A 27986-nucleotide genomic window follows, 5' to 3' on the forward strand; every position below is an offset into this window, starting at 1 on the left:
ATGTAGTAAAATTGAGAAATTCTTTTGGGGAAGAGTTGAGTTATACTCAGCAGTTCTCAGGGGCTAATTCTGTGCTCTAGTATGCTCTAGATCATTCCTAACAAGTGCTTAGAAAACCAGCAAGGTCAGGACTTGATCTTATATGCCTGTAAAGCATATGCTCAAATATCTGACCCATCTCCTTATCCTCTGATTGGGAAATTCTTGTGTTTTTTAATGTATTTATTACAGTAATCCAGTTTTATTTAGTGTTTCCTCCACCATGGATAGCCATTACCGTAGTTCCTTCGTTCACTTTATTGCCTTTTAGAGTCATTGACCCTCTTTATACTTTCAAGTCAGTCATTTTGATAAATTATTTCTACATATACTACAAACATAGTGTCTCAATTAAAAAGCATGCAGAAGGTTGGTGGTTCAAATCCCGGTATCCCATATAGTCCCCTGAGCCTGCCAGGAGCGATTTCTGAGCTTAGAGCTAGGAGTAACCCCTGAGTGCTGCCAGGTGTGACCCAAAACCAAAAAAAAAATAAGAAGGATAAAAAAAAAAAAAGATAATGCACTGGCATGGTGATAGAAAACAGTCTGGTGTAAAAAGAGACAGAGATGTTCAAATGAGAGAGCCTGGAGAGAGGGGGGGGGAGAGAGAGAGGAGAGAGAGAAAGAGGAGAGAGAGAGAAAAGAAGAAGAGAGGAGAGGAGAGAGAGAGAAGAAGAAGAGAGGAGAGAGAGAAGAGAGGAGAGAGAGGGAGAGGGAGGGAGAAAGAGAGTGTGCACGCAAAGTGGTATAATATGTGTCCAGAGTGCAAACAAGATATTGTCTGTCATTTTACCCATTTTTTCCCTGATGCTTGAGAATTTATGACAGACTCTCTTTACCCTTTGAGCTTCTTCCCTCCTTCCCAATAGTCTTTCTCCTAATATTTCACATTCAGATTATTTGATTCAGTTGACCAATCTACATTCCTGACAAAGTGGCTCTGAGCAACAATGAGCAACAATTTCAGGTCTTTATTCCATTCAGTTCCACCATGACTGCTCCAGTAGTCATAGTCCCCCTGGTGCAAAGGAACTAATGAAGATTGCCTATCTTGTTCAGTACTCAATGAAGTTGGCATCAACCCCAGACTCTTTAGATATAAGTACTTCCAGAGAAACAAATCATATTAAATAATGACTTGTTTGCCTATTTAATTACAAAATATACAACTACAAATGCATTCAGATTTAATTATTACTATTATTTTATTGCTGTGAGCTGGACTCTCCTCAGTGTAATGATTGCAGAAATGTGCTGAGAATTTCTACCTTCCGTGAGCTCACAGGTTACTGAGAGACCAACAAGTAAGATACCAACAATGTTTATAGTATGATTTGGTTAAGTGTGGTGAGCAGGAGGGCATAGGGGTCTCAAAAGGAGCAGCAGGCTCTTCTAGCTGAGTCATTAATAGGAGTTAATCAGAGGAACAAAATAGGAAGGAATCTGCCAGGCAGAAGAAACACCATGTGCAAGGGCACAGGAGCATGACAAAGCATGGTGCATTTGGGAGTTGAGACTGTAAGAAAGAAAAGAAAAATAAAACCATTTGTGCAGTTTACCACATCGACAAAAATCAAACCCTAATACTATATTGGTTTGAGAGGAAAAAGAAACTAACCCAAAAAGTCCAAGTGACCTAATAAAGAACAAAATAAATAAATTTAAACATGATAGATTTGAATAAAAATGATCACAATGCTGAATAAACTAGAGAAGTTTATATGCTTAGTATTGAAATGAAGGTAAGTGCACATGCATTTCTCCCTTTTCTTTTAAAATGGTAAGAGAGGGGGCTGGAGCGATAGCGCAGCAGTAGGGCATTTGCCTTCACATGGCTGATCCAGGAAGGACCACTGTTCTATCCCCATCATTCCATATGTTCCTTCAAGCCAGGATCAGTTTCTGAGTGCATAGCCAGGAGTAACCCCTGAGATCACCGGGTGTGGCCCAAAAACAACAACAGCAAAAATCGTAGCAGAGGAAACATTTTTCAAGTTTGCTGTTAAAATTGAGAGAATAAAGGAATAGCCAAATATGGGGCAGTTTTATGAGGACAAAACCAACAGACCAATGCTGTTTCAAATTTGAGTTTTACCATAATATTGAATATGCATTTGAAGATGAAGCAGGCATAAAGAACTCTGACAGTAACATAAAGTTTATCATTTTTGATTGATTGATTTCCATGTGCATATTCTATAAAAAATGCAAAGTACAATATATGACTTTCTCTTTACCTTCATGAACCCAACATTTTTCTCAACCTTCTACAGACCAGTTTTCACAAACTAAACAATGAATTTGGATTCTGCTATTATCATGATAAGGAAAGTTTAAAAGAAGTGAAAATTGACAAATTGCCTGAGTTTTCAAGCTACTGAGAGTCTGATTCTAGAAAGACTTTAAATCTATTTTGTATGGCTATGTAATTGATGGATAAGAGTAAAATGCAAGCTTATTAAATGAAAAGCTCCCTATAAATGCACTGCTCACTTTTCTCTCAATTTTAAAGTACTTGGAGTTCAGAAAGATAATCCAACATGTGGAGTGCTTGCCTTGCATATGATCCCTTGAGTCCCACCAGCAGTGATTCCTGAGTGTAAAGCAAGAGTAATCTCTAAGGACTACCAAGCTCTGAGCACTCCCAAACTAAATGTATACATAAAAAATTATTATATCACCATTCATATGTAATTCAAAGAATGAAATATATCTAATAGTGATGTTTGCTGTTTTTATTTTAAACAGCCTTTCTTACAGAACATTCTTTTTTAAAGTCCTATTTTTATTCAATTTCCTCTTCAAAATGTATTTAATATAAATTTATATTTTATTTTAGTAATACATTTTTTTTGTTTTTTGGTTTTGGTTTTGGTTTTGGTTTTGGTTTTTCATAATGCGGTTGGCTTTTTATTTTCTTTTAGCAAAATCTGTTGGTGAAAAACAGAACTCAAAGGTAAATAAAATGAATAGTAAAAATGTTGAATACTTTAATATTTACATTTATAACTCCAGTGAAATAAGAAATGGTCTTTTCTGTAATAACAATTTAGTGATATCCACGAACGCTTATAAAGCAGATAATATACATTTCTTTTATTTAAAATTAAACGTGCTTTCTAAAATACATAATGAGTTTTCTCCTATATATAAACCCATGAATCTAACTAAATTTTCCATATATGCAATACATCTCTTTTTTCTGTTTCTGTGCATTTTATATAGCAAGTTTATTATGCACACAGTTTAACAGTATTCTCCAGTTTCCAAGATTTCATGTGTTAATTCTCTTTTTAATTTTTAATTTTTAATTATGAGAACAATGATGCAAAGTAATACAGTAATACATTTTAACTGAACCACTGTGATATACACAGTTACAAAGTTGTTCATTATTGGGTTTGTCGTACATTCTTCCAACAACCAACCAGTACACATTTCCCCTTACCAATGTCCCCAGCTTCCCTCCTACCTTCCTCCTGCCTGTATGGCTCACATTTTAAAAATATTTGTGACTGTAAGTCTTTTGTTGATCAGTATTATATTAATCTGAAAATGATATACAGGCTCATAAATTAAGCCTTCAATTTTTAAAATGCTAGGACCTTAACTTTTAAATATATAATTTTCTTCTGCACATATAACTGTTACAGGGACAAAGGCAATGGGCAACAAGGCAACATAGCAACAAGGCTGCTTCATTATGTTGCTATTTTCATTGTCTGGTCTTTTATACTTCTGTATACTTTTAGTGAGGAAATAGTATCACCAAGACCTATGCTGAGAACCGGAAAGGGAGAGTTTTTAATACCCCACTCTCTCTGCAGCTCTGCACATCGTACACCAAAGTCAGCAATTATCAGTAAAAGCTAGTCTACAGGGTCACTTGCGAACCTCCAAGTTCATTCTGCTGGCATGTGAGGAAATCAGATATAAAAGACATACTTAAATTACTGTTGAGCCAGTCCATCTCAAGTATATTTATTTCTTGAATTTTGATCATTTATACATATATACTTATCATATGATGTAAAATGGGCATTTCTAGCATTTCATTACATATAAAGCCCTTTAATGAAGCTGTTCAAGCTAGAGTGTCTGGTGCCTGCAACTCAGTACAAGGCAAGTGTCTTGAAAGCTCTATAGTATATTTCATCAATTCTCAATGGAAAAATTTTCTTGATGCAAAAATGAGATTTTCCTGTTCAAGGGAGAAAACATTTGTAATACTTGGTTGAATGTACACATTAGATAATTTGAGATCATAACAGCTATTGCTAAACAAATACTTTTGGGGATTGTACAATATTAGCTGACTTAAAAGGGAAAAAAGATAAAACTGATTTGACAGCAGAATACATGTTTCTGACAACATGTACACATCTGATACACATGAATGCATAGCAACTCTCTTTTTCTTCAACAGCATCACCAGGGGCTGGGAAAGGCGCTTGGTCTGCACATAGCCCACCTTCACTCCATTCCTATATGCCATTTGATTCCCTGAGCACTGATAGGTGTGATTCCTGAGTACCACGCCAGGAATAACTATTAAGCATAGTCAGGCGTGATCCAGAAACAACAGCAAACAGCAAAGCATCATCAATAATTATGTTAAGAACACATATAGGTAAAGTCATTTGAAAAGAGCTGTTACTTTAAAAGAAAAAAATTTTAATTGCTTTCCAGTGTGCTTTAAGTGAGTATAAGCTAGTGTATAAACTAGTGTGATTTGTTCTCTTATTTCATTGGGACATTAAACAGTTTGATAAATTGGTTTCAGGTTCTAATCAACTATGTTTTCATAGTTGATCATTATGTTTTCATTTTTCAGAAAATAAAACTCAGAAAATTAGTTAACATTGGTTGATTAAATTTTAAAGTATATTAAACAATTTGGAGAAGACAGGCACAATTAAGATAGTATGGGAGCACTTACTTAAGAAGAATAAAACCATAACGTCAGATATGATGAAAGTCCTTATATGGCTTAGGATATGAGAAAAGAAGCCGAGTGATAGCACAGTGGTAAGGCATTTGCCATGCATGCAACCAACACAGGACAGACCCCGGTTCAAATCCCAGTATCCCTTATGGCTCCCAAGCATGCCAGGAGCTAATTCTGAGGTGCAGAGCCTGGAGTAACCCCTAAGCACTGCCAGGTATGACCCCAGACAACTAAACAAACAAACAAACAAAAAAAAGAATATGAGTTAAAAATAAAATACAGACTGTGTTAGCATAGTTCCTCTCTGTGCTTATGCCCCAATTCTTAGAAAAATGTGCCATATACTGTTAATCGACTAACTATAAGTGATTTTCCTTTATGTTTTTGAAATAAAATTAAATGTACCTGAAATTATATTCTACTGGTCACTTTGCCTTTTGACTAATAACCTTCATCCTCCACATGCTGTTCAAAAATAGGTTAGTAATATCTCAGGAGGTCACACTCCTGTGAAGTGCCAGGACCTCCCCTGTGTCCATCAGCAGCAGTGAGAAAAGAACACTGGTTGTAGTCCAAGATTGCCCACAACAGTCAGAAAATGTATTTGAGTCTTATTTTTTTATTTTACCTAACAACTTATCATATATATTTTATTTTATATAATTTTATCATATTTCTGTTAATTTTACTATTGTCTAGTTAATTTTCAGAAATCAAAGTGGTTCAGAAGAAGTCATAAGCAGTAGAGAAGTATCTAAAGACAGTAGTGAAGGAAAATGGGCTCTTGGGTGGTTCTTACATAGCTTAGTGTTGTTCGGTTGTATGTTTAAAAGACAAACATGTACACTATTGTATTCCATGTTCCTTCCACTGTAGAAAATGAATATCTGATGATATTCTATGATAGTTCTCAGCATATGTTCGCTTAAATGAGAGACATAAATCTATAAAAAGTCAAAATAACTGTCTTAACACCCTCCTAAATCTCACATATTGAAGTTTTTTTTAGTTTTTGCTGATAAAATCTTGCCATATAGGTAATGGCCAATCTAAAGGTCTGTAGTTAAGCAATGAATAACAAATTTAAAAATCACTTGCTCTGTTTTGATTGCTTACTTTAGATCTTGATTAAATCTAAAGTTAGATAAGTTGTCTGTTGGATTCCATTACGAAGATAATAAATGTGAGAAGTCTGAAGGCCAAATGAGAAAAAAAGGTTTTTTGTACTGCAAAATTTAAAGATATATACACTTTGTAAGCTTTCTTTGCAATTGCCCTCACCTCATGCATTATCTCTGTACATTTCTTAAGAGATTAATTCAACAAGAAAATGTGTGAGTATATATAAATATTATATAAATATATATAATATATATATATATATATACAGATACAGTTTTAGGTGCTGTGTGTTAGATAGAGGGAGGTCCTTTTATTATAAAACTCTCAAATCAGAGGAATTGACAGACCAAAAACAGTTGGAGCTCTGTCTTCTTGAACAATCCAGAGTCAGTCAAACTATTCATGGGAGGAATCTTACCAAAGTCACTCAGCTACAAAGCTTCCTGAGATGGAAATTGTACAGGAGAAACCTGCTAGTCACTAGGTACTGTTTTCTGTACTGGTCTTCAGGAATCCTGTTGTTCTATGGGAATGGTTAAGTGTATGCACCAGAGTCAGAAAAAAGTTCCTTCCTTCATTATCTCATATGTGTCCTTTCCTAACCTGGCAAAAGAAAAATAAAGGGCACAAATTCACTTTCATGGATGTACAATGTGTGGATTTGGGACTGGAAAGCAATCAATTCTACTAACGTGCACAGTTGGTATGACAATTGTATATGTTATGGAGCATTAAGAAAGCCTTAACTTTTTGGTTTCTTATGAGCTACCTTTATGCTATAAATAAAATAAACTAATATATTTATGGAAAGAATAAAAGATGACAGATTCATTGTATCATATCTCTCAAAGAGGAAATAAAAAATAGTAGTATGTGTATTTTAATTATACATGTATACATATCTCTGTATATAAGTTTATAAATATGAGCATACATAAAATGCTAATTTTAGTATGATGGTGTCAATAGAGCTTTTGTGGGAAGGGTTCTTGAATTTCGTATTGTGTTCATTTTACTATTTGGGCTTTCACTTATACCACATATTGATCCTGGAGAAGAAAGTCTTTTTTTGACCTGACATCTAAATTAATTTATTTTTATAAGTTTCTTTATTTAAAGACCATGTATTACATAGTTGCTCATAATATATTTGTTCCAAAATCAATCCCACCACCAATATAGAATTCCCTTCACCAATCTCCTTGGATTAAGAAGTTTATTTTTGTTACTGTCATATCTGTCTTAAATTTTTTTCCTACTTACAAAAGCTACAATTATTATTTTTCTTTCCCACTTGGAGTACTACTTTTTAAAATCCAATTCTGGAAATTGTTGTACCCAAGTAAAAATTTATAAATATAAATTGTATGATTAAATGCTTTTGCAGAATATCTGAAATACTTGGATTTAGAAATTGAAAATCAGTTTTTGCTTTATGTGCAGCAACAAAGATCTATGAGCTTATATAGAGAGCTTAAATATAATAACTAAGGCTATGCACTTTATTTTTTAATATAATTTTTATTTTGATCATAGTGGCTTACATATTGTTGACAATAATATTTTAGGTACATATTTACATAAAATCAGGGGGGATTCCCATCACCAAATTGTCCTCCCTACACCTCCGTTTTTGTCCTACCTCCCATTTCCTCTTCCCTCACCCCCAGGGCGGCTAGAATATGTGGTCCCCTCTGTATCTAACCTACTACTTAGTAGTCTTGCACCTGTTTGGTCTTGATGCCTCCCTTATTTCCCCTTCTAACTGGAGGCAAGACTAGCTAGTTCAAGTTGCGTGGTTTTGCCTGAAAAAGAGAAAATAAATAAACTGGGGTAAGAGTCTAATACCCCAAAAATGGGCGGAATCCTTCTAGAGGCTCTCATCATCGATTTGGGAGATGAAGGAGAAAAAGAAGGTGAAACACTCCACCAGTACCAAAAGATGTGTCAAATATCCAGTGAGGGCTCCAGCTATATCGATAAGCACTACAAAAAACAGCCAAAAACCAAAACAAAACAAACAAAAAACAAACAAAAACAAACAAACAAACAAAAAACACGCCGTGGTCTTGAAATAAGAAACATGGCATAGCACATAACGAAAGAAAAGAAAGGAAGAGAAAAAAAATAAGAATAATTGGGGACAACAATTTCAATAATCACACCCAAACAGAGAAATTGACCAAAATAGATAGGTAAATAAAAATAATAATAACAATAATAAATGAAGGTAATATATATATAAAATAACCAAGGTTTTGTGGTTTTTGTGTTTTTTCCCTCCTGCCCTGGCACAGTAAATATTGGGGTCATTCGAAAAGGAATTCACTTGGCCTAAGAAATATGGGGTTTCTCCGTCCTTGGAGTATACTGTCATGGGATCAACTCTAGACTTTGCTCAGGTTCATTTACTCTCCCAGTGGTGGTTTTTTTTTTTGTTTTTTTGTTTTTGTTTTTGTTTTTGTTTTTTTTTTTTTTTGGTGTGTGGAAGACTTCTGCTCTGTCCAGGGTAATACAATCCGAGCTCTGTGTTTAGAGGTCTCAGTATCTGCACAGATCCTGAGGTGGGACTTATAAAGGCTATGTACTTTACATTTTTCTCTCCACTTAAGCTAACTTATAATATATATTATTGTCATGGTTTTCAGATAATGAAATTCAGATGGAGTTAAATAATTTTAAAGGTCCTTGGCTAATAAGTAGGAAAGCCAAGATTTAAATGGGAGTCTTGAGTGTTCCAAAATGTCTTTCGATTTAAATAAATAGCTGATATTCTCCCAAAAAAATCTTCCAGTGACTGTAGAAGTACAGAGACTTAGTTGGGAAACCAGAGAATGAAATTTTCAAATAATAAGACCAACATATCATTTACATAATTATAGATGTGGTTATAACTACATATACACATGTATGCACATATAAGCATGTAAGATCATAATTAATGAGCATATATAATTCTAAAGAAAATTGTGTAAAAAGGAAGCTTGTATCTTGCTTTTTTTTTTTTTTTTGGTCACACCGGGCAGTGCTCAGGGGTTATTCCTGGCTCTATGCTCAGAAATTGCTCCTGAGAGGCTCAGGGGACCATATGGGATGTCGGGATTTGAACCACTTACGTTCTGCATGCAAGGCAAATGTTTTACAGTCATCCTATCTCTCCGGCCCCTTATATCTTGCTTTTAAAGCTTAATATATATAAGCTTAATGTATATGTAAAGCTTAGTAACTAGTTTACATTTTTATGAAAAGTAATTATAGATAAATATATATGGACTATACCAAAGCAAATAAAAATGTTTTTCTGTTTTATTAATCTATATTGGTCTATCATATAAAAAGTGAATTTGTTGCAAATTTCACTACACTGGCTTAATAAAATGTGACTTGTTTATATCATGTAACAGGAAGTTTAAATATGGGTGATTGCTGTGATTGTTTCAGAAGCTCAATATTAGAGCCTTCTCATCTGTTATTCCCTTGAATTTCCTCCTCACTATTAGAGCTATCAATCTATTTACCAATCACATCTTCATCCAAGCAGAAAGATGAAAGGGGTATGCCTACTACATGTGAATTTTTATATCAGTTTTACTGAAATTTCCCTAACTAACTTTGGTTTTCTTCTCATTAGTGCTAAGTCAAATGTCCTTAGCCCTAGTGGCAAGGGAATCTGGGAAAGCAGAGGATAACCTTGGCATCCATTGCTTTAAACCATAGATCAGCAACACTTCAGAATCAAAATAAAGTCACCACTCTCACTATAAAGTTTTATTGGAAACCAGCCATGCACATACTTTTTACACATTGCTTATTACTATTTTCACAGTAAAGTCACATAGTTGAGTAGTTGTGATAGACACTATTGTTTGCAAAGCAAAAATATTTGACCCAAACAAAATCATAATCCACTACGTGGTTTCATCATGTGGATATTTGTGGGTGAGTTTCCTTTAAGATAGTAAATGAATAGAAATAAATATTGAAAAATAACAAAATGATACATTAGATCACTTGGTACAAGGCCCAAAATAATAAATAATTACTATATTATATTACTGGATCACCTTGAATATATAACTTTTCTCCTACATTTTTTGAAGAGACGATGAAGAAATTTTAGAAAAGGAGAAATCTGCAAATACATAGAATCAGATGATTGACAGTATTGTGATATATTTTGAATTCAAGGACATAATCTCTAATTTACTAACTTTTATATAGCACTGTCTAAGTTATTGTCAGGCTATGTCTTAGACACTTTATTTTTTACTGATTGACATCTCCCTTTAAATTTTTTATTTTATTTTAGGTTCTTGCATACACAGAGGGACTTCATGGGAAATGGATGTTCAGCGAGATCCGAGCTGTATTTTCAAGACGTTACCTTCTACAAAACACTGCTCTGGAAGTATTTATGGCAAACCGAAGTAAGTCCCCTTATATATTTTGAAAAAAAAAATGGCTTATATTTGGATATTATTCATTTGCATGATGCAATAATATTATCATGATTTTTTCCAGCTGTATCTCTTTGATATGCCTCATAAGAATTAAAATGACTAGCTTATTTTAAAACACTAATCCTAGACTTCTCATTGGATAAAGCTGTGTATAAAGCTGATTTTCCAATTAAGATTAATGAATCTTTACATATAAAATAAGCATTTAAAGTTATTTCTAACATAATTGCTAGTTCTCATGTTCTAAATCATCTTTTTTTTCTCTTCTTACAACAGCCTCAGTTATGTTTAATTTTCCTGACCAAGCAACAGTAAAAAAAGTTGTATATAGTTTGCCTCGGGTTGGAGTAGGGACCAGCTATGGTTTGCCACAAGCCAGGTAATTATCATAGTTCACTCTATTTATGAATTTTTAGCATATTTCAATCTTAACATAACAGAATGCAAATAAGGAGATATCATAATTACTTTTCAGACTGAGGAATTGTCTTCCTCTGAAGTGTCATAAAAGAGGTCATGAACATAGATATTTTAAGAAATACAGAATAGTCAGAGCATAATTAAACACATATATGAGAAAATAAAAAAATTGATTGCATATCACTGATAGCACATAATTAACACATTTTACTGAAGATCTTACAAGCATACCTTACAAGCATAGCTGCGTGTTATTTATGATATATAATAGCATATCCCATTTTATAAATACTGTATACATATACACAAGAGTTTAAGAATAATGAATTCTTCAAGAATATAAGAGTAACACTCTTAGAGTTTATATTTATAGCAAGTGATTAAACCATTTTATTATCTTTGATATTGGTGTTTTATTTTTCTTATTTTTTTTATTTTTGATTTTAGTTCATAGAGATGGCACTAGATTCTACTCCTTGCTCAGTACTCCCAAAGTGTTCAAAACATGGCATGCCAAGGAGAACCTGTGCTTTCTACATGTAAAAGAGTCTCTTAATTTTTGAGCCTTCTCTCTGGCCCCATTTTGATATTTTTAAAGCATCATTTTAATACTTTTTATTCAAAGACACTAATCTCTAAGTTGAACCAGGAAATACAGTTTGTCAGATTTGGACACCTACTAACTGAATACCTTACTAGATCTAACCTAACTTTTTTTTTATAATATAAGTGATTTCTGATGTCAGCGTTCTTGATTGACAGCAGAATTGAGATGTTCAGAAAATCACCACCACTGCTTCGAATACAAGTACAAAAGAAAAAGACTAAATATCTCTCTATGCACTTCCATATCTTTTGCACTTTCACATTTTAAGAAATCATATATTTCTCAAACCCCTCCAGTCCCTTTAAGCAGAATGAAGTTTCCTTCCCACATCTGAAACAATCACTGCCAAATTCTATTGAGTTTACTGGCTTAGTGCAATAATGCCCTGAAAATTAGGGGAAAAATATACTTCTGAACTCCTTGCCGTATTCTGCCTGAACATAATAGGGTTTCTGTTGACAAGGACGAAAAAGATAATCAACTTTGCGTAAACTCACACAGATCTTTTCTTTCATATAGATCCTTATGTCCATGGTTATTATTGTAAAGCATTACATTTAAAAGGCAGGAACTGTGTCTTATTTATCTTTAATCAAAAACACCTAGCCCAGTTGCTAATAGCAGAGGTGATTTTTAAATGCTACTCAAATGGAGTTGACTTGAATTGCAAGGAATCTCTTTCAAATTACATTTATAGTTTAAGACCAATTCACTGACATGTATGTGACATGCTCATGGTATGTACTGGTAGGATGACAAGAATAAATTAAGACATTAGTAGATAATGAAGTGCTTATTAAAAAACATAGGTCAAAGAGAAAAGTGCACTCAGTCTATCAAAAAAGAAAATGAAGTTAATTTTTTAAGTCTTCTTTTTATTGAGCCCATTCCAATTTATAGTATGCCACTGTTTCTTTTCCCAAATGCTTATTAACTCCTCGATCATAAAATCAAGAATATTTTCAGGAATTGACATTAGGAACTCACAGATAAGTCTGACTTTTTTTTTTGAAAAATAATATCCTTCCTCCTGATCTTTCTTAATCACTATGATTATTCAGAGATAATAAACTGCTATTTTCAAATAATATTTTCTCTTGTAGTTTTGGAATGGTCAGATCCTAAATTTAGTTAAAATGACCCTAAGTTCTTTTACTCACATTCTTACCTATGAGAAGTATTAATTTCTTTAAAGCTTCATTTGGTCTTGGAATAGTTTTTAAGGAATATTCTTGAGAGGAAAACTGGAAACAAAATAGACATTCAGCAGTTTGGTTTCTGTTGTTTCTTTATGCAATCATTCTATAAAAAGTTTTCTTCACTGCCCTTGTTTTTCTATACAAAGTCTCAACTCATTCTTAGAATCCTAAGAAATTCCTGTGATATGTATCCCTGTGATCTGCTTAGAAGTAGCAGTTGGGTATAAGGCAGTGAGTAGGAGAATAAATGAAGACTGAGAATAGGCATAGGGTTGCCATTACTTTCTGGAGAACAGTTAACAAAACCTGGAAATTAAGAGAAATACAGTAAGTCTTAGTTGAAAAAACGAGTAATGTGGCACAAGAAGAACAATCATTCACTGGCCTGTTAAATAGAACTAGAATCTTTGAAAAGAGATATTTTATGGATAGATTATAATCATATACTGAAGACATTTTGTAAACTACAAACACACATGTATACTGAACTACAAACACACATGTATACTGTAGATGTGTGCATGCAGATATACACAGACATAATTAAGGGATAGGTTGGTAGGTTGGGGCCGGAAAGACAGCATGGAGGTAAGGCGTTTGCCTTTCATGCAGAAGGTCATCGGTTGGAATCCTGGCGACCCATATGGTCCCCTGTACCTTCCAGGAGCAATTTCTGAGCCTGGAGCCAGGAATAACCCCTGAGCACTGCCAGGTGTGACCCAAAAACAAAAAACAAACAAACAAAAAAAGTAGTGCTCAGGAGACTGGGAGATAAATTTTAATCCTATTCAGCTCTACTGTGTGGTTCTATACTTAGACTGGGTAGGTGACACTGCTTTCCAGGGCAACCTCAATACTACTTGGGAGCCACTATCGCCACTCAGCAATGCCCAGGAACTGTTTGGTGCTGTGAATCAAACTAGAATCCTCCACTTGCAAAACTGGTGTCCCATTCTTTTTGAGCCATCTTTTTATTTAGAATATTGTCAATAGAAAGGACTATATCTATGGCATAAGTAGAAGCTCTTAAGCTGAGTGTACATTGGCAAAATGACCAGAACTTTACTCCTTTCTTTGTTTTCCAGACGTTGGGGTGTTTTGGTTTTTTATTTCTTCAATTTAAGCAGAGTCAATCAAACGTAAGGGAACTTACTCTAAGTAAACCCTATAAGAATGATTTTCACATAAACAAAATTATAAAATTCAAAAGTAACTATACTGCCAGAAATTCACTTCACAAATCATTTTAAACACTTCTTGAATAGACCCATCTAATATCACATCAAATATTAGATTGTTGTTTAATAAGTAAAGTTTTGAAATAAAAGAAATATTTCACTTAGGCCAACCTAGCATAATGAATGTTCTTTTAATTAATCTCCATAAATGTGTTTTATTGAGTACTTCCTCTGTTCAATGGACTATACTTGTTTTAGTTGATAACATTTATATTTAAAAAATATATAGATCACATTTCTAGGGCCAAGGAACTCTGAGTCACTTGCAAATTTGGTGCTTGAGAAGAGATAATTTCCTAGGTGATAAACAACCAAATTTTGTCATATCCTCACATAATAAAAGAAAACAGTCTTCTTAAATCTGAAAGTAACTCCATTCTTAAAACGATCAATTCTTACCCCCTTTTTACATAATAGAAAATTTGGATTAAAGAACTTCCAAGATTTAGGCCTCTCAACTTCTCTTCCATGTCCTTTATCGTGGTGACTCCCAATAGTTATAGAAACAATACTATCACCTATGCATAATGATGGAAAATACTGGCAAAGGATGACCATTTGCTAGAACACATTTTCATAATTTCTATTTCTTCAATATATTCTTCTACCTAACTAAATTTTTCACTTATGAATGATATATTAGGTTGTATTTTATAAGGTTGCTCATCATTTGTTGTTGTGCTTAGTATTTTAATTGCAGAGGGCAAATTTTGTCTTATCTTGGGTCCAATTCTAAATGAATAGTAATACTTCAACTATATAACAACTATCTATATTCTAATTTCTTAAACTTGTTACAGGATATTTTCAATAGTTCCATGATATGCAGTCCTCCACTTTTTTAGCCTTAAATGACTGTTATTTAATTATTTTAGTTTCAGATTTCTCTTCAGCCATTCTTTTAGGATAGTTGGCTAATCATTTATGTCATTCATTTTAGCCTTTGACTAAATTTCTTATTATGCCAAGCTTTGATAAATGCTAAACATGTAATAAAAGTAAAAATTAACATAACCTGTTTATCAGTGAATTCATATTGGAAAGACAGATCTTGTTAAAAAAAAAAAATGGTCCTTTTCCAAAACTTGCTGATAATCTCTTTTTCTAAATTCACTTTCTTTGAACGCATTTTTATTTGCTATTATGTGCTCTAAGTATGCCAAACCAGTTTCTATTGTGTTTTTCAGTATTTACACCTATCAGGACTGCTTATATTTGTTGAGGTTTATTAGGGTTTTGGTGAGGGTGGTGTTTCAGGTGGTCAGAATTATTTTCATGTCTGCAGTTTATTTCTTAAATAATCTATGTTCAGAACACCAACAAAGAAATCCACACTTCATTATATCCATTGAATTTAGCAGATTGTGGATGATGCAGATAAGAATTTTAGTTAATATTAGCAGAAATAATGATTTTTTAGTGGTAGCACTGAAATTTGGTCTTGGTATAGTTCATTAGTTCTTTGATAATGCAGAAAATATTTTAGCTTGTTTCCATGACAGTAAAATTCAAGACTAAATTTTATGACAAAATAATCATGTGTCTAGACGTGTACATGGGAGAATTGTGAATAATTATGTCAGAGTAGATGTGATATGGAGACATTTTAAGTAGCCCTATGAAAAGCATCAATTAATGGGAACATGCATGGAATTTCAGAATTTAAATTGAATATATATGCATATGTAACTTTTACTATTGTAATAATATTTTTGTGGAATCAGTAGGATCTGTTTTGGAAAATAGATGTAACTAAGAAAAATCTCCAATTTTTTTTGATATATGACCATTACTTTATAACTTATTGATATTTTAGATATGTGGGGCCAGGGAGACAATACAGCGGGTAGGATGCTTGACTTGTATGCATCTAATCCCAGTTCAATCCCAAGCACCCATTATGGTTCTGTGAGTCCTGTCAGGAGTGATCCCTTAGCATAAAACCAGGAACATACGCCTTGAGCAAAGTCAGATATGGCCCAAAGTCCCCCCAAAATATTTAAAATATTTAGTCAAATATATTTAATCTTAAAATCTTAATTCAGGGGCCAGAGCAGTGAGTAGCGGTAGGGCATTTGCCTTGCACACAGCTGACCTAGGATGTATTGTGGTTAGATCCCCCAGCCTCCCAAATGGTCCTCCAATCATGGACCGATTTCTGAGTGCATAGCCAGGAGTAATACCTGAGTGTCACCAGATGTGGCCAAAAAATAAATCTTAATTCATATTTAATTCAAAATAATAGTTTTGTTCTTTTCATCTTACCTCTAATTTCTTATATGTAAAAGATACTTAGTTTACTAAAATATTTAGACATAATTGCTGAAAACAAACAACAAAAATGGTTAAGTTTGTTTCCCCAGGCTAGAGCTGGATTGGGGCCCAGTGGTGGAATATGGTCAGATTTGCACCCTACCTACACATGAAAGGTAGAATGAATGAAATAGTTGGGGAATCTCTTTTTTTAGGGTTCATTTAAAAATTATCACTTTATCAGAATTTCAGTATTTTTAAGATAAACACATTGACTATCAAGCATTTCACAATATCTGTAGCCATCCTTTTTATTTCCTTAAGCTGTATTCTTATTCTTCTAAACTTATATTTTCAAAGTTCTTGATTGTTCTTTCTCCAAACATTAGGGGGCTATTAAATACATGGAAAGTCTATGCTAGTGTTCACACTCAGTGTGCAGGGAGATGCTCCAAGTTCAGAAGCAGCTGTTATTATATAAGACTCAAGCTCACTGCTTGTTACTATATATCCAATCACTTACTTAACCTATTAGTAACCATGAAGTAGATTTGTTCTATTGCTTAAAAACTACTTTGATTATTTAGTATTATTATTTTTATTATTAAAATTATTATTTTTTATTTTATCACTTGTAAAAACCCTCAGTATAGCTTTATTGTATTATTGAGAGCTTTCACAATTGTTTATACATTAGTAATATTTATCTGTAAGTAAATGTTCATATTTCTTATATCCACAGTTTAGACTCTTAAAATTTATCTAAAAAGAAAATTCATTAATCATTTTAAATTGAATCATAATAAACCAATATATTAGTTAATATTAGTTTTCCTAAAGTCATGAAGTGAAAAATTCTGTTTGTTGTCACTTAATTGCTAGGCGGATTTCACTGGCCACGCCTCGACAGCTTTATAAATCTTCCAACATGACACAGCGTTGGCAAAGAAGGGAAATTTCAAACTTCGAATATTTGATGTTCCTTAATACGATAGCAGGTAAGACATCTCATTCTTTAATCTCATAATATGCTTATGTTCATCAAAGTTGTTGGTAATATGACTTGATGGGTTTATATTTTTCTCATTGGAATTCAAATAGCCTGAGGATAAATATTGAAATGCTTACATTAAATGTTATCAGAAACTGTACAAGCTAGTACTACGTTTTAGATGCATTTATTGTTGAGGAATCTTTTCCTTGCACTCTTTCTGCCATTTCTCTTGCTGACAGCTTTGTCTGAAGGTTTATTAGAGTCAACAAACCATTGCAGAGAGTGTCTGGAAATAATAATGGGAAAATGTAATTTCACTGCTTTGTCATTCACAACAATAGCAGCTAGACAGAAGAATAACAACAGGATTCTGCCTAGTACAGATGTCACCTGGATTATGGCATGATTGTGTTACAACGTTTTTTTTCTTAAGAACCTTCAAATAAAAATATAAAATCGGATTACATTTCCAAATGATGAGTAACTGCCAACAAAATCAGCAGTACCATGCTTGTAAATTAAAAAAAGCTATTGCCTTTATTTTTCCTCATCAGTTGTTGTCAGTGGTTAAACATATCTATGAAACTTATTGACTTCTCTTTTCCTTAAATTAATCTCTAAAAGCCATAATTGAGTTTGGTTAAGAAGTTTTATTAATAAGGGCATAAAAAGAGCTTTCTGCAGTGAGACAAATTTAATGACTTAAAGCCATAGAATTACCTTTGATTATGTTTAATTGTATATTCTCAGCAACAGGGATTTAGAGCAGTGTTTTCTGAATCATTGTTTTAAAGCAGTACTATAACATTACTCTTTAAGTCTATCATTTAGAGTGACTGGTAGTTACATGTCCATATGAAATATATATATATATATATATATATATATATAGTAAATAGAAGTATATATTTGCTTTTGGGGCCACATCTAGCATTGTTTAGGAGATTATACAGTGCAAAGCGTCAAACCCATGCTCTCCTTTATGCAAAGTATGCTTTGCATATTAAGTTCCTATTGAACTCTAGCCCTGTTTTTGTATTTAATCATTATTTTCTAGTGTTAATTCCTTCACTAATATAAAAGAATATTATATATAACAAATCAAGATTATTATATGTATTAATTTAAGCAGATTTTATATTATAAAAATATCTACTATGTACATTGACTTTATGCTATATTTTATATATTTATTGTTTGTATAATGTATTTACTTTAAGAAAACCATTCAGTCAACAATATATGTATGTGTATATATTTGTATGTACATATGTGTATAAAATGTGTAACACTATTAAATATTAGAATGTATTATACTATTAAGTTCATTTACATATAGAGAAAATAAACATAAATATATAACATAAAGAATTTAATTTATTTAACATGCTTAGGTAAACAGTGTGAAGTAAAAGAAAGAGTATGAGCTTTGATTTCAGAAATGTCTATCTCTGTTCCTTATATTTTTAAATCTAAAGTCTGTGTCATCTAATATTATAATGGCCACCCCAACCTTTTAAAGGGAGTTGTTTGCTAGAATGATTGTCCTCCAACCTTTGACTTGCGTCTATGTTTGTTCTGACTATTTAGATGTGTTTCTTGTAGGCAACAAAATGTTGGATTCAGCTTTTTGATCCATTTTGGATTATATAAGTAGGCTTCAATTTCAAAGCAAAAGAAGAAACAACTCAAAGCAGGACTCAGGAGATAGTACTAGGTGGTGGGAATTGAACCCACATCAGCTGCATGCAAGTCAAGTGCCCTACCTGTTATACAATTTCTCCAACTCAGATATACCAAGTCTAGGTTCAGGAGCAGAGTTGTAAATCTGTTAGACATGTTTTTTAACAACCATGTGTTTACTATGTTTACATCTGTTGTAATAATGGATATGATTATATTATTTAATGCTGTATTTTTAATGTTTCTTCCAATTTAAATTTTGTTTTCCATGGCCATATTAATTGTGCCTATAATTTTAGTGATTTGGAATTTTCACATTGTGTTATTAATTCTCATAGATATGTGTTATTTTAAGCCCTCTAAATGTATTTCTCACACTGAACACAAAAATTTATCAACATGTGTCTATTAATTCCCAAGTAAGATAAGATCTTTCAAACCAGTTGGACATTTATTGATATATTATTCTTGTCAAAATTATTCTCAGAATCCATAAAATCCTTTGTATATTTAAAGGAATTAAATTATTAAATTTTCTTGTTAACTGAGTATAAGCTATATATAACTTCACCTGAATTTTCATAGTAGCATTATCTTCACATTCTTTTGCACTATTTTTTAAATATTCCCTGTGTTAATTTTTGGGGTAGTACTCTGGGTTCTGGGCTCCATGATCACTCCTGGCAGGCTCGGGATCATATAGTCTGCCAGGAATCAAACCCATGTCAGCTGCATGCAAAGCAAATGCCTTAGCTGCTATACTATCCCTCCAAGTTTCTCCATTATCTATTCTTGAGAGTTCTATCCATGTTCAATACCTACTAAAAATCATAGATAAGATGAGATAATTTTTCCTCTTTGTTGTACTAGTTATTGGGAACTATCAGTATTCAACAAAGATAGAATTTTAAAAGATGATTCACTTCAAACTCAGCTCCAGTCCAATTAGTTTCATATTAAGTAGTTCTGGATTCTAAGGTGATATGTCTATAATCTCTTCGATGAAATGCTACCTAGTTTTCTGTTTTAAAGGATTTTTTCTCTCCATTCCTTCTTACTGATTTCATTCCTGTCATTAATATGTTTCACAGTATATTGTACAACACCACTTGTAGACACCTACATCATGTCATTTGCTTCCTGGAAATATCTTTCCCTTTCTATCTCGGGAAAAATTTCAATCTAGATAGAGTTATTATTAATTTTCTAAAAGGTACACTAAAAGTAGTATATACAGCTTTTTTTCTCTGGTTGGACATTCTTTGGGCCTTTGAACCATATTACACAGATAAAAAAGGAATTTATGTTTTGGTTTTGTTTTGTTTTGTTTTGGACCACACCCAGCAGCATTGCTCAGGGCTTACTCCTGGCTCTATGCTCAGAAACTGCTCCTGGCAGGCTCAGAGTACTATATGGGATACTGGGGATCAAACCCAGGTCCATTCCGGTCAGCAGTATACAAGGCAAATGCTCTACAGCAGTACTATTACACCAGCCCCAATAAAGAAATTTAAATATCAATTTTCTTTAGGATCACTGGAGTCTGATATATTTAATGACACAAAAATATATGGGCCATTACTTTTAAAAACAGAATGAATATGTTTTTTTTTGCAATTAGTATAAGTGAGCATTATATCAATCAATTGTGGAATAGAAAAGAAGTATACAATAAAGACTAAGATTCCAGAGAATGTATGACAAGATGAGTAAATAAAATATACTTATGAGAACATTTTAAGATGGCTGATTCTAAGTGTTAAATAAGATCTTTAAATTGTTAATGTTCTAGAAGCTAAAGAGTATGTTTAGAGAGGTGAGATACTATGAGATAGTCTTATCAAGTGACCTCATCAAAAAGATGGGCTTTAAATGAACTTATAAGACTTTTAACATCTGTATATTATTAACCAGACAAAATTAACTTTTATAAAGAAGAATGGTTATTGGAAAAACTTATAAAGATAAATATCCTGATATCACAGTCCCTAGATGTATTTTTGATAATTTTTTCTTGGCCATCTTCCTCAAGGTTTAATCAAGTGTGCCAGTTTGTACTGAGAGTCAACATTGACAAACTGGATGACAATTCTATAAGGAGGTCTTGATGGCAAACTGCATTCCATTTCTGGTAACGAAGATGGAATGCTTGTCAGGGACTACTCAAATGAGTAATTGACTATCTGAATACCCAAACACTAAATTCTCTAAATAATTTTCATAATTTTTATATTATCCTGGTGCTTTATTTAAGCACCTTGGTTACAAAATTGTCCATGGCTGAGCTTCAGTCAAAGAATGTACACCACCATTGACCAGTGCACATTCGCCACCACTAGTATACCCAGTTGCCATTCCAACCACCCTCCCCCCTGCTTATATATATATTTTTTTTCTTTTTGACACTGTGGGTTGCAGTATTGCTAATGAAGGCATACCAGCAATACCTCTTTGTCTCTTTCACCACATAGTTCTTGTCTAGAGTAGTCAGTTCCAACTATTATTGTCACAGTGGACCAATCCTTACCCTAACTGCATTCCTACCATTGACTGGTGCTCCACATTCTCATCTCTATTATCTGGATATTGGGTGTGAGGGCTGCAACATCTGACACCCCATTGATCACCAGGGTTTATTCAGCTGATCTGATTGGCTAGGCAGGTCTCCCACTTTTTCTTCACCACTCCATGTGCATCCTTCCAGAAGCTGCACACATGTTTAAAAAGTATGGCCTTCCTTAAATAGAGACAGACCATTATTCAGTATATAAGTAGCTGAACACCTCTGATCAAACCTCCAAACAAGTTCTCAATATTCATAATGTTTGCTTCACCAAAAGAATCTTCTGAGTTCACTTAGTGCCATGACATGTGTAAATGTGGATACTCTAATTTTAGAACTGTGCTTGCAGTTATCAGTGCTGACATTACACCTGATGTTATTTTCAGTTGAGTTTCAGATCCATAGAAACTCTCAGACTCTGAATCAGAGATTTGATTGAGGAGTCTGCCTGAAGCGTCCCTTCAGGAGCAACATCACTGGGGAGCCAAGAAGTAAAATTGAGCAGGAGTAATAGGACCTAAGGTAGTTGTAGCAAATGCTTCAGCAGACCTCAAAGGCGCCCAAGGTAGGATGACCCTTCAAAGATGTTTTGCCTTGAGGTAAGAGAGCAACCCAGGCCTTCCTTGCCTTTATCATGGGATGTAAGCCCTGGTGAAGGAGACCTTGGGTGAGTTGTCTCTCACAAGGAAAGTGACTTGTGGATAAGGATCAGGCTGAGCGCCACCAACTATAATACTAAATATTGTTAATATAGCCACCAACACAGCATCCCAATGGTAGTGGCTCTGAGTCACCTTGAAGGCTTCCTAAAACACAGATAAAGATACCCCATGTTACAGAGGGCACAATTTGGGGAACAATTTTGCATTTCTAACAAGTTTCCATGTGATGCTAGCAGCACTGGTCAAGCACTACACTTTGGGATTCATTTTCTTACTTGTATTCTTTAAAGCCCTGCAGAAGATAGTCTTTTATAATGCAATCCTGCAGCCCTGTTCTTTGAAAGTACTGGTAGGTTGGTAGATTTGGACACTGCACTGTGTGCTGACACCTTAAAGCTTTATCTCATCACCTTCAGGTTCACTACGAAGGAAAAATTTTACTTTAAGCATCTTGATTTATGATAGTATTAATAATAGGACTTCATTCATACAATGTTCCAACACCACACCCCCCACCAAAGTGTATACTTCCCACCATCTTTGTCTCAGGGTCTCTTCCCAGGCATCTTCATCTCCTTGCCCTTGATAATCTCTGTTCCTTAGGCTAGTTCTCAGGTTCTTCTGCTCTTAGCTATTTGCTATTGCTTTACGTGTTCTTTTTTTTTGGTGGGGGGAGGGTTGAGGTCACACCCGGCACTCGGGTTCCTCCTGGCTCTATGCTCAGAAATCGCTCCTGGCAGGCTCAGGGGACCATATGGGATACCTGGATTCAAACCACCGTCCTTCTGCATGCAAGGCAAATGCCCTACCTCCAATTTATCTCTCTGGCCCCAAGTGTTCTTTTATATTCCACATATGAGATCATTCTATATCAGTCCTTCTCTTTTTGACTGAATTCAATCAGCATGGTATTCTCTAGTTCCATCTACATAATGAAAACTGGCATAATTTTGTCTTCTTGCAATGAATAGTACTTTATTGTGATTTCACTTTTTTTAATGACATGTCAATATAAGTTAATAAAATTATTTTGTTTGCTGTATTATACCCTCATATTTTGTTTTTATTTTGCAGAACAGCAGATATTTTACAATCCATGTCTTACTTCGTTTTTGTTGACATCTCTCATACTTAACCAGTTTTGTTTTTTTCTTTCTAGATGTTTTAAATGAGAAAAACAAATGACTAAAGGAATTCAGTAGGGATACAAAATATATATTTAAATATTTAGGGGCCGGAGAGATAGCATGGAAGTAAGGCGTTTGCCTTTCATGCAGAAGGTCATTGGTTCGAATTCCGGCATCCCATATGGTCCCCCCGAGCCTGCCAGGAATGATTTCTGAGCATGGAGCGAGGAGTAACCCCTGAGCACTGCCGGGTGTGACCCAAAAACAAAATAATTAATTAATTAATTAAAAAATTTAAATATTTAAAATATTAAATATAAAAGTAGCAATAAAGTAGACATTGAACTACTAAAACATACAAGAATGTATCATTTAGGATATATTATAAAGTATAATACTGAGATTATATAATAGTGCAACTATTATAAAAATACTAACTAAAAACTTGGGACATTGGTGATGGGAATGTTGCACTGGTGATGGGTGGTGTTCTTTACATGACTGAAACCCAAACACAATCATGTATGTAATTAAGGTGTTTAAATAAATTTAAAAAAATCTAAGTACACATCAGAAAAGCATATAAAAATAAAATAAATGTTAAGATCATAGTGATATGCACCTAAATACTCACCAGAAAAGGGTATAAAAATATACCAGAAAATATCAAGTGTTGCAAGCATGTGAAGCAACAAGAATTCTTTGCTGTTTGTAAGAGAGTAGAGAGTGAAGTAATCTTCTGGAAGATCGACTGTATCTGTAAAACTAAATGTGTTCCTATTCTGCAACCTGGCATTTTCACTCCTAAGTATATAACCAGTAGAAATACTTGTATGTGCTCACATAATGAGCAAATTTTAGAATAGGCACAACAGCACATGCTGAGAGCACATCTGGAATGTGTTTTGTCCTTTTGTCTTAGTTCCCCCAAGCTGAAAACTGCTGTTAGGCACTATAATGATTCAATGAATTGTACATTTATGCGGTGGAATTATTTATACATCTATGTCGATGAACGTTTCAGACATAGTGTTGAACAGAAATAGCCAAATAGAAAAAAATCTGTATCTGCATGAGGTAAAAATCTTGGTTTTAGGAAGTAAAGAATGTGGTTATTCTTGGTAGAGATTCAGAAGAATGATGATAAAATAAACAGGGTGGGAGAAGCAATGGGATACTGGTAATACTGTCTTCTGGTATGGGTGCTGGTTATACAGATATGTCCACTTTTCAATATATAATAATGCTTTAACAAAAAGAAAATTTGGCCTTGATAGATGGCATGGGGGTGGGGCATTTGCCTTGCATGCAGAAAGACGGTGGTTCAAATCCCGGCATCCCAAATGGTCCCCCTAGCCTGCCAGGAGCAATTTCTTTTTTTGTTTGTTTGTTTGTTTGTTTTTTGTTTTTTTTGAGCCACACCCATTTGATTCTCAGGGGTTACTCCTGGCTATGCGCTCAGAAATTGCCCCTGGCTTGGGGGGACCATATGGGATGCCAGGGGATCAAACCACGGTCATGATCTTTCCTTGGCTAGCGCTTTCAAGGCAGACACTTTACCTCTAGCGCCACCTCGCCAGCCCCGCCAGGAGCAATTTCTAAGCATAGAGCCAGAAATAATTCCTGAGCGCTGTCGGATGTGACCCAAACAACATTTTATTTTTGGATCTAGTAAAAAAGATGTTATGGTCTATAAAGCATAGTGTAGAAATGCCCTAGTAACAATGCAACATGTAGAATTTTAGATGCTTGTGCGATTTATATAACATATATGCACACATACACATATATACTTGCATATGAGCAAAAAGATTCACTATATATATATATATATGAAGTCTTTGTAAAATAATGTTCATAGTTAAGAAAAGTTTGTTAGATACACAGGAAAAGTAGTTTAAAAATATTTCTGGTATTTATTTCATTTAATTTATAGAGTAATATGTGATTATTAAAAGTAAATTGTGAAAAATTATAATTAAAAACTAATTTGCACATAAGCATAAACAATTTAGTGATTTTTGTGTGTATAGTTTTTCAGGATATACCCTAGGAACACAAAAACACAATACAAAAATGCCCTCTGCACTCCTATGTTTATCACAGCACTATTTACAATAGCCAGAACCTAGAAACAATCCAGATGCTCAACAACTTATGAGTGGCTAAAGAAACTGGTGTACACACACACACACACACACACACACACACACACATGATTAAATACTATGCAGCCATTAGGAAGAATGAAATCATGAAGTTTGCTTAAACATGGATGGACATGGAGATTATTATGCTGAGTGAAATGAGCAGAGAGAGAGAGGAATAGACATAGAATAATCTCACTTATTTGTGGGATATAAGAAAAATAGAAGGCAGTATAATAATAATATCCAGAGATAATAGTGATAAGAGTAGGATGACCAGTCCATGGTAGGAAGCTTGCCTCAAAGTGTAGTGAGTGCAGTTAGAGTAGAGAAAGTTCCATGATGACAATGATAGCTGGATGCTGAAAGGGGATAAAATGACATGCATGGTACCCTTTAATTAACAATAGTGCGAGCCTCAGTATCAAAAGGGAAAGAGAGAGAATGAGAGAAAGGCAAAATACCTTTCCCAAAGACTGTTGGGGGGGATGAGAGGGGAACCAGAGACATAGGTAGTGGGAAAAGTGCACTGGTGAAGGGTGGGCATTTTATGACTGAAACTGAAGTATGAACAATTTTGTGACCACAGTGCTTAAGTAAACTATTTAAAAGAAGCAAAGTGCTATACATACAAGTTCACATTCTACTTTTACTACGTCATTTCATTTGAAATGTGATTGTTTTTAACTGCATAAAAGTCTAAGATGGCTGCATGATTTACTTATCTTGAACTGTGAGATTTATTTTATTTCTTTTTATACTTTTCAAAAGACATTAAGTTTTAGAAGATTATATTGAAGAATTTTAATAATGCTTAGAGTTCCACTAGAAATGTGCTTTCAACTTCTAATTCCCAGAGTTGACCTAATTTCCTCTTCATTGTATTCTAATAGAAACTATACCTCATTTTAGACTTTATCATTCATACTATGAACAAGATGTTAAAATCTGACATTCTTGCTTTAGAAAAAATTGAGTGATTGCTAACATAGCTTAGTGTAAATTATCCCATTAGTCACAAGGATTTGTTTTAAAGTTTTTAAATTGGGTTTTCTTGTGGATGTGCTTTTTCATATACTCAACTAATGAATTCAGCAGAACTTCCCCAACCCCAACCTTTTTCTCCTCTTTAGCATTTTCCACTTTTTTACCCTGTGATGTACAAGCCCTCCCTGGTTAATTATGTATATATTTAGCTACTGCATGTGTTAGGCTTATTATTGTCATCTAATTAGATGTAACTTGAACTGCTTGCTTCTAGAAAAATCATTAAAAATTCTTTCCTAATGACCTAGAGATGACAAAATGTCTGTAAAGTGTGAAGAAGCAGACAAGCACAGGAACATCGCTCTTAAAGAGTGTTAATCCAGATGCTGCAATCATCTAATTAAACAATATTTTGCTGTCATTAACATTTTCACCAAGGAATTGCAGTTATAATTTCTTTGTCAGCTGTCTCTAGATCACTTTACTTTCAAAACTAAAGTGCCATATGAAAACATTAAATTGGATGGTTTAATTAAAAAGTTTTTTTTAAATGAACGAACATATCCAGTTTCTGAGATCTCATTTATTGTGCATCACTTTTATTGTTTGAGCAGATTAATGTCATAGGCTTGCAATATTTAATATTCACCTCCTAAGATAAATCCTTGAAAGTATAGATGGTGAGAGAGAGAAATCTGTACCTTCTTGGAAAAAAAAAAACAACAATTCCATGTATTACACCACAGAGCTATTAACTAAAATGTATTAATCTAAGGAAAAAGATGATAAAAATACTTATATGTGCCAGCATCAAGTAGGTATTGCTTTGGAAGTGTTTTACTTTTTGGTTAATATTATAAATTATTTTTATTTTACAGAGATGTTCAATAAAATAAATTAATCCTAATTAATGGCTAAAACTTCCTAATGCAAAATGCAAAGTACCTATCAGTTTTTGTCGATTTGGCTTTTATCAATGTGGCTTTAAAATACATTATGCATTTTAATTCATACAGAATATATAATAATTTATGAGCCTTTAATGTAGAAAATCTTATCTTAAACATAATGGCAACATGTGAACATTTATTTGCAAAGTTCATTGTATTTATTGCAATGTAATGGTGTCTTGAGATTTAGTATTTTTTAAATGCTACACTCTGCTTAGCATTTATTTTTAAGGACCTTTATGAGTATACTTAATGTAAAGTACAAAAATGCAGGACAGATGAATTGCCATGAGCTGTCATTTTTGCATCAAGCAATTTCTTTGCATATTTTTAAAATAATGCCTTTTTCTCTATTTTCAATATTCTTTTTAATATAAAACTTAAATTAAGCACCATGATTACAAGCATGTTTGTAGTTGGGTTTCAGTTATAAATAGAATGCCCCCATTTACCAGTGCAACATTCCCACCACCAATGCTCCTATTATGTATTCTTGATTGGAAAGTAGTTTCCATTAAGACTGGCGTCTTTAAATATACTCTTTATTTTACCACTGTTAGCATTTATATGATACATTTAAATTCTCA

The 27986-nt window shown here is 33.6% G+C and overlaps 1 protein-coding gene across 2 annotated transcripts in view; it reads left to right on the plus strand.

Moving 5' to 3' along the window:
* Positions 1-27986, plus strand: part of NBEA (neurobeachin) — a 697365-nt gene that overhangs the window by 517979 nt on the left and 151400 nt on the right. For both annotated transcript variants that reach the window (XM_049778738.1, XM_049778739.1), the window contains 3 exons: positions 10419-10536; positions 10846-10948; positions 17169-17284. In XM_049778738.1, coding sequence (XP_049634695.1) covers positions 10419-10536; positions 10846-10948; positions 17169-17284 — 337 coding nt within the window. The remainder of the gene's footprint in view (positions 1-10418; positions 10537-10845; positions 10949-17168; positions 17285-27986) is intronic.

Source organism: Suncus etruscus, chromosome 8, assembly GCF_024139225.1.
Source record: "Suncus etruscus isolate mSunEtr1 chromosome 8, mSunEtr1.pri.cur, whole genome shotgun sequence".
NCBI lineage: Eukaryota > Metazoa > Chordata > Mammalia > Eulipotyphla > Soricidae > Suncus > Suncus etruscus.